Source organism: Siniperca chuatsi, linkage group LG18, assembly GCF_020085105.1.
Source record: "Siniperca chuatsi isolate FFG_IHB_CAS linkage group LG18, ASM2008510v1, whole genome shotgun sequence".
Lineage (NCBI taxonomy): Eukaryota > Metazoa > Chordata > Actinopteri > Centrarchiformes > Sinipercidae > Siniperca > Siniperca chuatsi.
The window spans coordinates 14,680,954-14,696,845 of NC_058059.1; the positions used below are offsets into that span (position 1 = coordinate 14,680,954).

A 15,892-nucleotide genomic window follows, 5' to 3' on the forward strand; every position below is an offset into this window, starting at 1 on the left:
TGATATTTAATTGCCTTTAATTGGAAAAAATTAAATAAAGAGACTGTGGCAAGGGAAATACCAAAACTCTACACACCACAAAAAAGTCAGTAAAAAGAGTTTGACAGCAGTCGTATAAAAATTGGATCCAAGAAAAAAGAAAAAGAAAAAAACTATTAGGAAAAGAGCAAAGAACATCACACAAAAATACTGCAACTTACAGTAAGTGTCGCTGAATGGCTTGTGGCTTATCATTTGAACTCCATTAATACAAACCTGTTACAAATCTGTGTATTTCTTCCTCTTCATTGAAGTCTTGAATAAAGACACAAAAATTGTATTTCACCTTTAAAATAATATGATCTGAAAGGAAAAACACATCAAAAAACGAGAATCAGCATTTAGACTCCTTAATAATAACATTTCTCTCTCCTAGTAACTGTGCGTCATGTGACTCACAGCTGTATGATTCACCTGCATTACATCTCTGCAAAAGTGAGAAAGCAGACTGATAAGGTGTCCAGTCTGCACAGCAGTCAGGTATGGGGCATATGTTCAGACTAAATAACAACTGATGCTGTAACCCAAAATAACTGAGACCACTTTAGGTACTTGTCCGTGATTGCTGCGATTACTCCCCAAGAGTCCGGTTTCTCAAAGTATTATGAACAACTTCAAAACCTTTTATTCCCGGATAGGATGTGTATAGTCTTTATAGTATCTAGTGTAGAGTCTGTTTGTGTGTGTAGGTGGGGGCTGAGGTGTATAGGGTGGGTGGGTGGGGGGTTCCTCCAGATTGGGTGGGAGGATGGGTCATCTCCTAAACCTGCGGAAGGGCCTGCTCTGGTTATTGTGGTGTGATTTAGAGTAGGGCTCCCAGCGTTTCCTCTCTGGCGGTTTGTTGTAAACGTAGGCCGACGGGCCCGAGTAGTCATCATCTGGATTCTCCTCCATCATCTGGAGCTTGGCCTCGATGGCACGGATCTTAGCACTCGTACTAGAGGGGGGGAAAAGGAGATGTTAGCAGCGAGGCTGAGGGGGAAATGCCAGTGTTGGTGCTCAGGGTGAGGGATGAACCGACTGATGGACAGACCTTGGCTCTGGCTGAGGGGAAAAGAAGAGGAGGTATTGGCACTCTTAGTAATGTGAGGGACAGATACGGGGGAGGGGAATGGAGCACAAGCAGGAGATTACAAGTTGTGCTGCATGAAAAATAGAGGAAAACTTGCATTTAACATGGTAAAAAAAAAAAATTACAGTGCAGGTGAGAAGAGTGACTGAGGGAATGAGTGAGTGTGTAAGAAGTATCTAAAAAGCAGGAGTCTAGAGGGGGCATCAGGGGAAGAAAGGGGGAAAAGAGTGTTTATATTTCCTCTTGTGAGCTGTGTGGAGAGAGTGACTTTGAAGTTTACACTAGAACCAAAGTGTGGAGCCTTTCCTGAGAAGAATCCAGATAGCTGATAACTTGCTACACATACTGGATTGTCTCGATAAGAGTTGATACTGTGAGCACAAGAGGCCTTTTACCGACTTAAAGGTGCTCCATTTGACTGGCGTACTTATAGTATGTGAATGTAGGCTGCAAGTGTAGCTATAATAATGGAACATGTTAGAATTTGCTGTAACAGAACTTCAACACTTCCACACAGACGTTTTTTGAACCAAAGTGTGAGTCCAGTTGTACTTAGATGAACTCAACTTGAACTGCAGTTTTGAAAGCAACAAGGCCACAAGCTCTTCAATAATAACTTCAGGACCAAGCTTGAGTTAAATGGAGGATTTGCATTTGAAAAGACCCGAAAGTGACCGGACACTTCATCCACACTAAGCCGGCTAAATCTGAAAATGCCATTTTCATGTGACGAAGACGTGCGTCCACAGTAGCATTTTCAGATGATTATTTTTTTTCAGATCTGCTGCTGTAAATCACTTTTTAATGATCGCAAAGCTGTCACAAACTAGTTTGTACGAGGTGTCGTCCGACCACGTCTGAAGATAAAAGTGTTTATAGTGGCTGTTCCCAACGGCCACACTCGAAGATGGGGTAAAAAGCCGGCCATCATGGAGAGGGAGCGAGACGCAATAATTGCCGGGGATGACAGCGCACACTTTTGGATATTCTTTCCTCGAAGGTATTCATAGCATGCACACATGGAAAGTGACAAAAGTAGTTGTGTGAAAAATGAAACAGAGAGAGAGAGAGAGAGACGTTGAAACCCTGCTTACTTTCTGACCCCTGCATACCTGGCCAACGGCTGCGTAGAGTAGGCGTGAATGTTGAATTGTTGGTTTCAGAAAGTTAAGAGAAATTGTCAGACACAGCAAATACGAATTTCAACAGCGGAAGGGTGTCGAGGGGAGGGGGTTTAACACTGTAAAAGACTTTACAACTTCTGGATTGTGTAATCGGCTATAATGACATTTAAAATTAGTTATCACAGAGTGGGTTGGAGGCAAAAAGTTGGCTTCTTCACCTTACTGCCACACAGGCCTCGACAGGGGCGGACTGGCAACAAAAAGCAGCCTGGGAATTTGCTGTCAAGCGGGCCCCAATTTGATACACCAAATTCAAACTGACACAACACGCTTGTCGATCATAGTATAGTGCGCATGCGCCAACGTGCATGCTGCCTGTTGCCGTTGCTTAAAGAGTTTCCCCTCGGGCATCAATAAAGTATTTCTGATTCTGATTTCTGATCAACTAATCATTAATGAACAAAAACCCACAATCTGTTCATTGGTATTGTTTGTGCTAGGCTAAGATGTAAAACAATGAAACTAAGGTTTTTCTCCCCATGTTTCTGTGTAAAGAAAGCAAAAATTTAAAGTGTCTGACTCTGCATCTGAAATCACCAGATGACCAGTAATTAGTTCAATCAGTAAGACCACATAAGAACGCAAAACATAGCTATGCTTCAATTACTTTTAAACTCTATTGTTCAGTGGCACTGGCTGCTTGTCACACACATCTGTCTCCATAGAGATCCCTGCAAAAACTTTCTCTGTCTGATTATAGGGTTAACTGTTTGTTAAAAAGGCATAATTTGGACTGTCTGACATGAGCATCAAATATTGTTAAATTCATGATGAATAGTCCAACCTTGACATAGGCAAATACATATGTGGTGTATTATGCACACTTGCCATTCATTCTATTGCTTGCAATGCAACAATAAGTAACTTGAATGAAGTAGTCCAACCTGATCATATGAGTGATGTATTGTGCTATAATTTACTTCACAGTCACACAATAACATTCAATAGTGCACCTCTAATTGGATCAGTGCTGGTTCCTGCTCCCTCCTCCTCCATCTTTTCCCTTTCTTGTTCAGAGCCATGTTCACCTGGAGAGTAAGTATTTAACTAATCATTTATATTGATGGACTGGCTACCAAATATTATATGCCTTTTAGGCTATAATGCAAAAAAGAATTGATGAGTAGTCAAGAAGAAAATTATCAAATTTACATGTTTATTTTACCCATTTACAGTCAAAGTTGACGCCAATTTTTTAAAACACTTTAGCGAAAGTTAGCGTAAACTTCTCTAAACGTGCACTGAGTCTGACTAGATAAACCTTGGAAATGGTCAAACCTACAATGGGACTCTATTGAAACCTCAAGGTTAACAAAAGCATTTTGTTCTTTAGTTAATTCATTTTCTGCTTCTTCACCACTGTCCTCGATATCACCTGCAGACAGTTTAAATAAATCCGTTATCTTAGCACACTTTGTGGTGTCAGCCAGCAAAGCCTTTTTCTTTTCTCTGCAACCCCGGCCGCGGGTTTTCTCTTTCTATCATACATACTACATACGAGTGCTAGATACTAACGGCCCGAAAGCTGGATACTTTCAGTTTCAGCTGTGATGGTCACTACTGCCTGCTATTACAGATTGCACCAGCCATGTTGCTGCAACTAAGATGACCTATTGAATATCTGTATATACAGTAGGCTATACAGTATAATGCCAGGGTTGGGAAAAAAATACCAGCCCTCACAAGACCGGCCCTCTGGGAAAATTCCCGAACTTCCCGATGGCCAGTCTGCGCCTGGGCATCGACTTTGCCTGACCAAGCTTACGTCATTGTTTTCCACAAGTTCAGTTTTCCTCGTCCACACTAAAATGCGAGGCTAGTGTTTTCAGATTCATCCACTCAGGACGCTGCTTTCAAGGGGCTTAGGTGGGTGTGAAAACTGATGGCTTAATGTGGATGGAGGGACAAAACAGTGAGAAAAATTTTGATTTAGCTTGCTTAGTGTGGACATACTCTGAGAGAAATGCAAATGGATAAAAATGTTTAAAAAAATTATAATAAAAAAAAGGTGCTGTGTATGTTTGGTACCAACCTGAGGTGGTTAGTAGTTACGGGTCCTTCCTCTGTTGCGCCGCTGCACGACGGTTCCAGGCTCGGAGGCATCGTCTTGTCATTACGGAAACCTTCAAACCTCTGTAGACGCGATGCCAAAACAAAATGACCCACACAACAGTGATGGAAACATGGATGGACAGACAGATGGAGAGAGACAAAGGGGTAAAATAACAGGTAAAAGCAAGAAAAGACCCTTGTACAGGGAGACATTGAAACATGGATAGTCACAGAATACACAAGATAAAGAGATGCAGACAGTCAATGGGATAGACTGAAGATAAATGTCGGTCTTGTTCAGACCAGTGTAAAGAGGCTGAATATAGAGATTACAGCTCACAGCCAGAATTGTAATGCATCTAAAAGGTGTCTAGTGACCAATAAGGTTGGAATTTGCTTTCCTGCTGAACACAAAAAATTAGCTTAATGCACCACTTGTGTTTCTCTAGACCAGGGCTTGTGTCAAAGTCAAGACACTTCTGTCAAAGGGATCAGATAGTAACGTGTTCTCAGTGCATTTTGAGTACAATAACACCTGCATATTAGAAACATTTTAGTGCAGAGTTTGAACAGGACCACATAACAAGTAGCGGAAGAGAAAAAGACAGAGAATAAGAAACAATCCCGTCAACCAGGCATTTAGAAACCATCAGACCTCCTAATAAACACTGACAGCAGTTCTTTGGAGAGCCAACTCCAGCTTCCTCCCACAAACATCAACATTATTAAATTGAAGTATTGATTTTGTTTGTGTCTGGTCAAACAGACAGTAACCAAGCAGGACTGTGCGTCCAGCTCATAATCACACCCTAAGGCACGAGGGAGGATAAAGAGGCAGCAGCTGGAGAGCAACAACCTACGTCTGCACTCATTCCTTTCAAAACCACCTTCCAAACATCTCCACCAGCCAACACAGAACTCTTGAAACCTGTGGAGAAAAAAAAAAAAGAAAGACAAAAACGAAACAACAGTCACATACATGATGGACATGAGAATACCCAGCGCTTGGTGCAGCAGCAGCCATTTGCAGGAATATGATGCTTAGAAATCAGTTGGTGTAAGTGGCGCTGAATCAAGTTACATGAAGTTACATAAATGCACACACACAGTCTTACATATTGAATAAATAAATAACATGTATAGCCAAGAATAGGTCTAAAACAATGACCATTCCACTTGCCAGGACCCTTCCCTTCCACCTATTCCTAAACGCATGAAGCTGGAATGCATATAGATCTACACAGAGCCTATCAGTCCATACTGAATGTGTAAACAACCCAAAGCTTATGTTTTGGGAAAGTTAAGTTCCAATAGTTGCACTTTGATGTTAAATAGCACACTAGAATGTGCTATTTGCATCTGCATTAAGAGCTTAATTAAGCATTAAAATAAGTGTTTAATGTGCTATAGTTCAGAGGATTTGGGGCTAAATTATGGATACAGTGACAGGAAGGTTTATAGTATTTTTTGACAGAGGGTTAGTGATGATGAGAGTTTCACGTACAAAGAATGTAACATGCATAACATACAAATTGACTAAATGGCGTATTGATGAATACAGAATAATACAGTAATGAATTAGGACACAATTGTTAAACTGTTGAAAAAGTAAATTTGGAAAGCCATGGATGTATGTGAAGAGTTTGGGGAAAACACTTCAATAAACGTTCATCAACGTGATTTCCTCTCTTTCAAAGCTATGTAATAAAGTCAAGATGTCAAGTCTGGAAATGAGACAACAACTTCAACTCTGACTGTCTCTGACTCACTTATCCCACCACGTCACTTCTGGGTTGGAATCAGTGAAGACAGGCTCACTAAAAAAATATCACATTCAACTGGACCTGAGCTGGCCCCATTGGTGGAAAATTGCTCAAATCTCACTTGTGTAATAAAGATTACACTGTGAAAATTGGTGACAGTGTAAGGTTTACAGGCTGATCCGCTCGCATTATCTCTAACATCGAGAGTATGGGGACAGCTCTTGTGCAGCTCTGTCCCTGACCAAAATACTGGATCACTCTACCAGCTTCAGTGGGTTGGGGTCTTTTTTTTTTTTTTTTTTTTTTTACAGAGCACACACTATGATTTCAATGGTCAAAAAGACACAGAACTCCTTTGAATCCATAAAGGATCAAACAATTGTTAAGAAAATGACCAGAGACTGCAACAATGCACAGGGGGCATGCCTTAGACTCTGGTTTAATAATGTGACAAATCTTGGTCTTGATCTTAGTGAAGTGATACCCTCTTCTACAGGAAAGTTTCTGGAATATATGACCGCCTACAGAAAGGTTTGGTGACAATTATTCATAAACCTCTGACCAGAAAGGTTGGACCACAGTGAGCTGCTTGACAGCAAGCTGGGTGGAAGAAACAAAGTCCTGTGGTGCAGCTTTGCTCAAACCTGGCTGATGTGGTTGCAACGTCACATTAACCATGACCTCTATCCGTCAGGCATCCTGTTGTTCACCAACAGACTGAAGCTGAACAGTATGGTATGTAACAACTGAACATTCAAAGCTTTCACACTGAGTAACTAACCGACTGAGCTACTCAGGTACTACAAAGCTAAATATCCAGTCCAACAAGACAGATGTCAGTCCTGCCACAAACTCGCTTCCTAACTCTGCAGCTAGAAAACACACCAGCACACAACAAAACACTTTGTCCCGGACAGAGTTGTTGATCGGCTGCCTAAAATTGAATGCATTACTTTCGGTATGCCAAGACATACCGAAACGCCGACCGACAGAAAGACAGACACAGAAACCAATGTCTTCAAATAAAAAGATAAAAAGACATTTTAATATTAACACACCTGAATCTGTAGGCAAAACATGCAAGATACATCAAACTTGACCAAATGACAAAAGCTCAGTGATGCAGCAAAACGTGTTTTTCTTGGGAAAATAAATTCTGGCTGATGACTGTGTATCAAATCCAGATGATGGTGAACACCAGACCCAACTGAGTTACTACAGTTTTGAATTTGAGAAAACTCCATTCATAGTAGTAATGAACTGAGGCCACAGGCATGTGTAAGGGAAGGGCATGCAGAAGGTGTTAACAGACACTGAGTAAGGCAGTTCAAATGTATTTGCATTTGAGTCGCCCAATGACACAGACTGGTATTAATTGAACATTTGGGATATTAACAGCCTACATTTGAGGCTTATAATGGTATTAATAACCAAAGCTATTATTGGTTGGAATGGTGGATTGAGCCCAGTTACAATAAAACAGTGAGCAGATTTATCCTACTACGTGTTGTCTTAGAGGCGGCAGCATTGACCTTGACCTCCCTCTACTGTGTGTGTGTGCGTGTGTGTGTGTAGGGCGTGATTCGTCTCTATACAGGATATCCCTTCACCATTGCCAGTAGGCTGTCTATTGTTAAGAGACAGGCATAGGTTGTGCTGGGATCCCACTGCTCTCCATAAACTGACTACTGCAGCAGTCAGATGCGTATAATTTTTAACCACAACTCAGACTGAAACTCAGCATTCAATAATGCCCTTCATCTTAAAAATTATTGGTTATTTCTCTAATCTTTTTGGCCTTGTTTCTTGACTTTTTTTTTAATCTCTGAAAGTCAAATGATACAATTTTCCTAATGCAGACAAATATTTAGTCAGTCAACCTTTGGAGGAGACCACAAACTGCAGCCACAATCAGTGTCATACATAAATGTGATGCCTTAATCCACAAAGCCATCAGGATGCATAAGATTTATAAAGTTTTATAAAAATGGAATTGAGTTTGACACTTACCCTCACCTGTGCGTGCGCCCAGCGCACGACCAGCTTCTTGGACAAAGCTAGCTTCCCATTTAAACACTGGATCGCCCTCTCTGCCTCCTGCAGACAGACAGACAGACAGACAGACAGAAGAGGAGGAAAAGAAAGAAAGATTTTTTACAATTCTGAATAAAAATCAGTCTTGATGATTGCACCCAAGTCATTAAATAATTAGTCTTCACAATAGAGAGATGGCAGAAACAATAATAGATGATGATGTGCCACTCTGCCTGTAGATAGCCCATAAGTGACATGTGTGTGTCTCTGTTGTGTGTTTGTGAGGTGGTGTGAGAAAATGTAATTTGGTCTAATCAAATGAATAAGTGGCTTTGATGCTAAATTATATTAATGAAGTACTTTTTCTGTGTGTGTGAGAGTGAGAGTGTGTAAGATAAACACACACTTCCTCTGTATAATCCTTTTGGGAGGGCTTCATATCCCACTGACAGACACTAGCTGTGAAACTAGATGCTTATCACGATCCCCAGGCTCACTCCAAAACAAATACTGCCTGCTGAACCTGTGAAGCTGAGCGGCCTCCTTTAAAGTCCTTTTTAGAAATATGGTCCACTTCAGTAAGACACACAATCAGGTCCTGACTGCTTTAAGATGTCTAATAAAGCTTTTTTAGGCCATTTGAGTATTAGGAGCATTATAACACTCAATACAGGTACTTCCTTTGATAAAATATATTTTACTGTAAGAGTGGATGTGCAAATTGTAATCAAACATGAACTTTTTCTTTTCACACTCTGCACACGTGCACAAAGTACAAATGAGCTCACACCGTGTAACACCATAAATTTAGAGACAGAAATCTGTAAGACGTTACAAAGATGACCTAATCTGGTCAAGGTCGCACTCATCCTGTTGATATGAGTTTGTGTATACACACCAATATATCATCACTTACTGATATATTCTTTAAAAAGCAATATCTGTATTGAACCAATATCAATTGTACTGCCAATGATTGACAGATTGTGGAATTAGAATTGTATTAATTAAAATTAGATTTGTTTGTGATCTTTGCTTACAATAGTATATCACTTCAAATAATAAGAAATAAAATGATAGACAGACGTACCATGTTGTTTTTATAAAAAAACACTTAACATAGGCATGACTAGAAAACTAGAAAAAGCATTTTACAAATCTGAGTTTGTACTATCGGCTTACAAAAATACATACTGTGGCAAAATAAAAACAATATAATATAATTTATAAATATAAATAATTTAAAATATAAACATCATCTTGCATGTACCTCTCTGGTGCTGAAGTTGACAAAGCAGTAGCCTCGTGGCTGTCCCTCCAAAGGCCCAGACTTATGAAACAGGAAGTCAAACTGTTTCACATTGCCAAACTTCTCCAACAACTTCACTAGGTGATACCTGCCGAGAGAGGAGTCATGTGAAAGAGAGCACAAAACATAGCAGAGGGTCAAATGAAGAGGAAAATAGTGTTTATTCTGTAAAGGATTCTTAAATAAGAACAGGGAGAGCACACTTTTAATTAGTAAAATGTCAAGCATACTCTTTTCTTACATTTCCATGGTCAACAAATTGCACTAGACAGTATATTAACCATATGAAACAACCACATAGATCTACTCCACACTCAAGTGGGGCTAATGAGAATGACAGCTTTCTCTCCCTGACACCTTTTTAGCAGCAGGCCAGCTGGTGTGGCAGCCCAGTGACAGTAAATCTCTCACTGAGACAATGCTAAGGATACAGTAGCAGGACAATGAGGGAATAAAAAAGAGGAAGCCTCAAATCCCCCTCTGAGCGCTGAGCTCTGCACAAACAACATTCACTCACTGTGTGGAGCTGCCTGGGACTGTTGCACTATGAATGAACATAGATATGTGGTCATTGAAGAGCTATGCGGTGTTGTGAAGATTTGTAGGATTGCGTGTAACTGACCACTAGCAGCCATGGGAAAAACATTTCTTCTGACAGTGTGGAAAAGAGCAATGAGTTCAGGGTCGCCTGTAGACTATATTTACTGCTATATTACTTTAAATACCCAGGTGCTGATTGAATGTTTCCAACAGCAACAGGTGCTTTTTCATTTCATGAACTGTTAAAGCTCTTGTGTGTGAAATGATTTATATGTGCAATATTCTTATTTTTGTGTGCAGAATAACGGATTGTCTGACACCTGCTCTTCCATTTGATGAGCAACACCATGTACAGCTGCACTACTAGGTTGTCTGGTGTATAACCTGTCAGAAAATAGTGAAAAATGCCCATCATACTTTCCCAAGACCCAAGCTGACATATTCAAATTGCTTGTTTTGTCTGATATTCAAATATTCAGATAAGATATTCAGTTTACAGTCAGAGAATACTAAGAAACCCAGCAAATATAGTAAATGTTTGGCAGTTTCCTCATGTATCACTGAATGTTTCCTAATTAATTCATGTGACTCATGGACATAATTTGTTCAACGCATCAGCTTTTTCACAGCAGACATTTTGACTTGTCATAGTAGAAAAGCACAGATGTTACTACTAATAACATTAACGATGGCTCAGTTCTATTCAAGTGTCCCAGTAAGTCATGACAGTTTGCCAGTGAGCCAGCGTGCACAACACCAGCACCCTGAAACTGAAGCAGCTAAAAGGATCATTTAAACCAATGCTTTTCCTACTGTGACATGCCAACATGTCTTCTATGGAAAAAGTCTATTAAACCATAAAAACAAAATCGACAATGCACAAACAAAAGAAATAAATAAACACCTTCCTGCGTTTTTGTTTCGATGCCTTTACCTTGTGTGACTGTCCAGGCCTCAGAGTGACCTCAGGTGTTTTGTATAACTGTTCAACAGGAATTAATGCTTCAGCCTTTTATTGTTTAGCTGCTTGTTATTTTTAATCCTTAAGTGATTTGTCTGTGTGTGTGTGTGTGTGTGTGTGTGTGTGTGTGTGTGTGTGTGTGTGTGTGTGTGTGTGTGTGTGTGTGTGTCTCACCACAAAGATGACTATGACGTAAATGTGCAAGCATGCATTTATGTATATGAATGGGACTCAATGTGGGATATGGAGGGTGACGTGTGCGTCTTAGCTACAGGTTGTACTAATGTCTTCCACCCTCGACTATGACTCCCTGGAGGGCTTTAGGCCAAAAACAAATGTCTGATTTTCCCAGACAACACCCTGCAAGCCTCCCATGTGAAGGTGGCTCCTCCAGCACAAGGCTCATTTACAAAGAAAAGCCTCCATTAAAAAACACTTTTCTGCACTCTTATATTCAGATAGTTTGACCTTAGCCTTATGCACTAAATATGACCATTTCTTACTGTTATATATTCAAATAAATGTATACTGTATGGTGGTGCATATGTGTAAATGAGAGAGAGATTAAATAGCTCACACTCTAAGAACATTTTTGGATGCTAGTGAGCTGAACCACAATGGACCGCTCCTCCTGGGGGCTGTAAAAACCACCGGAGGAAGAGGAGGAGAGGGGGGAGGAAAGGGAGGGAAAGGTGGGGAGAGGGAGAGTAAAGTTCAGAGAGGGGATGTTGACGGCAAGGTGAAAGGTGGAGAAAGAGGATGAGAAGCCAAAAGAAGAGAGGAGGTGAGAAGCCAGGTAGGAAAGATACAAGAGCTCGGAAGCAAAGAAGAGGAAGGAAGGAAAAGAGGGGTGTGAGTCCAGTCCAGAAAAAGATAAGACAAAAGGTTCGGTCCAGAAAAGTGCAGGTCAGAGGGGAAAAACTTTAGAGAGGAGGAGGGGGTAAGTTTTGACTTTCTGGCAAGGCAGCTATCAGCAATTTCTTCATATTTTCATAAAACTCTAGACCTGCATTATGAGTAAGATGATGGTTTTAAGTTCTATAATAAAAAACCATGACAACTTCCAGGTACACAACTTAAAATGTAAGAGGGCCAGAGAGACAACAAAGAGGAAGACGGTGATGGATTACCACTAATGAGAAATTCCCTCTCTGAGCAGCCAAAAGCACAAAAATATGAATATGTGGTGAAAGCTCCAGTTACACCTGCTGTGTCTCTGCTCTGTGCCGAGGGCAAGGAAAGATGAAAAAATCTGACTGGATACTATATGGGATGCTCATCTAAATTCTGAGAAGATCATTTCAATGGTAAAGAGTTAAAAGAGTGCAACTAGGCAATCATCTTTACTGAGCATTTAAAGATGCCGTAGCTAGAGGATTAATTACAGTTCTCTCATAACAGAGTTGCTGTGTGCACAGAAACGGGAGAAAAAGAGAGTTTGCAACACAGAGATGGAAGAAGAAAGTTCATTTGGAATAGATTTTTGTCCAGATTTGTAAGCTATGAGCTGTATGGAAATCTTTTATCCTTCTTAGAAAACTTGAGATCGGTCATAACCATAACTACACACACGCGCCAAAATTCATCTTTCTGACAGAAGACTGATTACACTAAATGAAAGTGCATCACATCCTAATCGATCTAATATTTCACCCTGACCAACCAGAGCAGAACTTGATTCCTCTGAAATACTCTGACCAGCAAATAAGGCCAAATACGACAATATTATTCTCTTCTAAAACTTAAAAAAAAACCCTGCCATTTAATAATGCTATATATTCAACCATTTCTGCTTCAAAATAGAAAACCCATCAATCAAATTATAGTCTAGCTTTAATGACTAAGCAACCAACTTGTAGTACACCATTGATGTAATTAACTAACTTTCTTTTTTTTTGCAGAATTAACAAAGTTTTATTAATTATTAATTTCATATTTTTAAAGTGGTGTGTGGCGTTCAGTGATCTGGCCTCATGTACTCATAATCAGCACCTTGCATTTAAGGTCTGCATTCCTCCTCTGCACTGAGTTTTGGTTTGGCTTACCAGGACAAACAAAGGGAGCACTGCGTATGCTACACAGGAGTAAATTAATCTTCCCAATCAGCACCAGGGGCCACGGGCATTTTTCTTGTTTTCCCTCCATATGGTGAAGCAGTGGGCTATTTAAGGAGAAGTAGAGCAGAGCAGGGAAAGGGGAAGGAAACGCCTGTCTAGACGCCCACCAGAGCTGCAGCCCATACATTCTCCAGCAGCCCCCAAAGGCACACAAACAGCCCTCACCCCGAAAAACTACCTTTTCTCCATCACAATATATGTAGGGGTAATCTCCACACATTTGGAGTTTTGCACATTCAGACACTCAACTGCACACACATCCTTAAACACAAATGCAACAAAGGACCGATGTGTGCATATGATGTTGTGTAAAGTGAGACACGCTAATAAAGTACACAGACACCTCAGTGTGCTGAAGCCTGCACCACTACCAGCTGCCACCTAAACATCAACTGTGTACTAAAACATCCTTACATACCCACTCACAGACACACACACACTCAGCTCCAGTTTGACACAGAGAGAGTAAACAGGCAGGTGAGTGAGAAATGATGGCTTCTCCTTAGCAGAGCAGGTCTCCACGCCTCGCTGCCTCTCTTTCACACACCCAGCCCTGTCTGCTCAGTCTCACCCTGCAACACACACACACACACTATGCACACAGTTAATCAATCATATATGCCCACACAATGCATTGCCTCTCTATGTGGCACGTTAAAAAGCAATGTCTCAGGATCATAACATGAACAGCCTTACAGCAACCACCACTTGTTGCTGCTAAAATCAAAAACTAACCTTGTTTTTGATTCAGCTGGCTGGTTCACATGTTTGAGTCTAGAGATTTGTATCATTGTAGTGAAATCTCTTAAAATGTGATGACTAGATTGTAGGGCACAGTAATTATACTGCCTCACTGGTAGTTTCAGCTCTAATCCAATCTAAAGCATATATGTATAAAGATGCAACAAGCTGACTGGGAACAACAGTTGCATGCCCATTAGGATGTTAAAGTTTGCTAAATACTAGAGACCATTGAGGTGAACACCTTTCCAAAATGTGGGGAGAAAGTGTGGGCCTGGCTAAAACCAGTAGTGGATTTACTCACTCTGTGATTTTGGGATCGATGTTGCCTATCCACAAGCGGTTCCCGTCATGTGCCACACTCTCTGAAATGATGGAGGCATTTTCCACTGTTCCTGCTGCAGACGACATGTGTACTCTGTGGGAGGCAGTAAATGGAAGACAGAGAAATTAGGTATACAAAGAAAACGCAGAGATTAGTTAACAATTTTTGCATTTGTGTCAGCATGGAGCCATTAGGATTGTTTTGTGTACAATGACAGTGACCTTGTGAACACCGAGATACTCAGCAGTCATTAAGGAAGGCAAATGCCGGCACACTAAAGACTAAATTATTGCCTTACAGAGAAACTTAAACTTCATCTCTCTGATCACTGTGGGTTACGTGACTGATCAGAAGGCATCTGGAAAATGAAGAGAACTGATCAGAAAAGATCTGACCACCCACTTGACCTACTGTATGTTCAACCACATAGCAATCAGTGCTTTATAAAGGGGAAGTGCCGTGGATAGGTCAAACAGTTAAGCGTACATACACAGGTAGAGTGTTAATAACATGTAGACAGTGCTGAATGAATGAATTTATTTGATGACTAAAAAAAACACATAACATTGCAGCCATTACATACATTAAAAATCACTGAGGATGAAAACACAATAAAGCCTGAAGGCTTATTTCCACTGGTCCTCTAGTAATCTAATCTGCTAAGATCAACTGTAAGATAAAAGTGCAGTGCCTTAATATACAGTGAAAAAGGTTAAGTAATTTCTAATAGGATCTTTGTCATTTCAATAAATTAAAAAGTCACAAATCATTTCTCAGTTTACTTAGACATACTCCTTTCTCGTTTTTTGGTATTTACAATGAGCGCATTGTTTGAGGTTTAAACAAAATGTTATGTCTTTGTAATGTCATTGTATAAATGTCAAATAGTGCGCTTACTGTAAATATAATTATGAACACATACATATATACATACATACATACATACATGTATCAAGCAGTGAAAACCGTTTGAGAAGCAGTGTACACAATGTCAGCACGCTGCCAATATACATTTTCTTTTGTTTTTATTTACAGTTTAGATATCTACATTAGCTTGTCCATTCAGAATCAGGAAATTATGTAGTTTGAGTTACTTTTATTCCCAGTGTCGGGCAAACACTTGGTTGTTATAAAACCTCAAAAAAAGAAGAACTCTAGGTTCTCTCTTCGGAAACGTTGACTTGCTACTAGCTAACGTTAGCTTAGCTAACCGCAGTCGTTCGACTGACTACTACTCGCGCGTTGTTAGCGTTTGATGGTTAAGATCGATTGTATAATGTTAAATTAATCACGGTCATCCAGGTGGTGAGATGTTCAGTTAGCTAAATATATCCAGTAAACGGTTAACTTAATTGCCCGTTTTAAACGAGCAGTGGACTACTAGCAGCTAGCTTAAACAGTATCACTTTACCTCCTCGATCTGTCAAACTTCCTCTTTGATAGCGACTGACGTATTCGCCTTGTTTTGCTGCGAATCCCACTTTCGGGATGATTCAGTTACGTCAAAACGTACAACTAATCATTTCAAGCAAGTTTTATATTTTCCTCCTATAAAACTGGCTAAGTTAGCTAGCTCGAAGGATAAACAGTCGCCTTACTATCGTCTGACAACAAAGGCGCAGGGTGATGCTGTAGCTTGTTTAACTGTCTGTGGAGTCGAGAAGAGGCACTCGGTTTAATGTTTAGCATCTCCCGCATCTCTCTTTTCCAGACCTCGAGTCATGTTGGTTCGCCGCTAAAGCAGGAACCCCGCTC

General features: G+C 40.4%; 1 protein-coding gene across 3 annotated transcripts; it reads right to left on the reverse strand.

The window, feature by feature from the left end:
- On the reverse strand, positions 1-15,870 carry rbm18 (RNA binding motif protein 18). 3 transcript variants are annotated; one of them, XM_044175245.1, is made up of 6 exons: positions 15,736-15,870; positions 14,117-14,230; positions 9,415-9,541; positions 8,121-8,207; positions 4,328-4,428; positions 1-976 (listed from the first exon to the last, which is right to left on the reverse strand). In XM_044175245.1, exons 2-6 carry the CDS (start codon positions 14,221-14,223, stop codon positions 793-795), a joined length of 606 nt encoding a protein of 201 aa, XP_044031180.1. In that variant the 5' UTR covers positions 14,224-14,230; positions 15,736-15,870; the 3' UTR covers positions 1-792. The 3 variants fall into 3 exon arrangements, with proteins under 3 accessions (XP_044031180.1, XP_044031181.1, XP_044031179.1); XM_044175246.1 differs by having other exon boundaries at positions 8,127-8,207; positions 15,549-15,759; XM_044175244.1 differs by lacking the exon at positions 15,736-15,870 and adding an exon at positions 15,549-15,685.
- Positions 15,871-15,892: the final 22 nt, after the last annotated feature.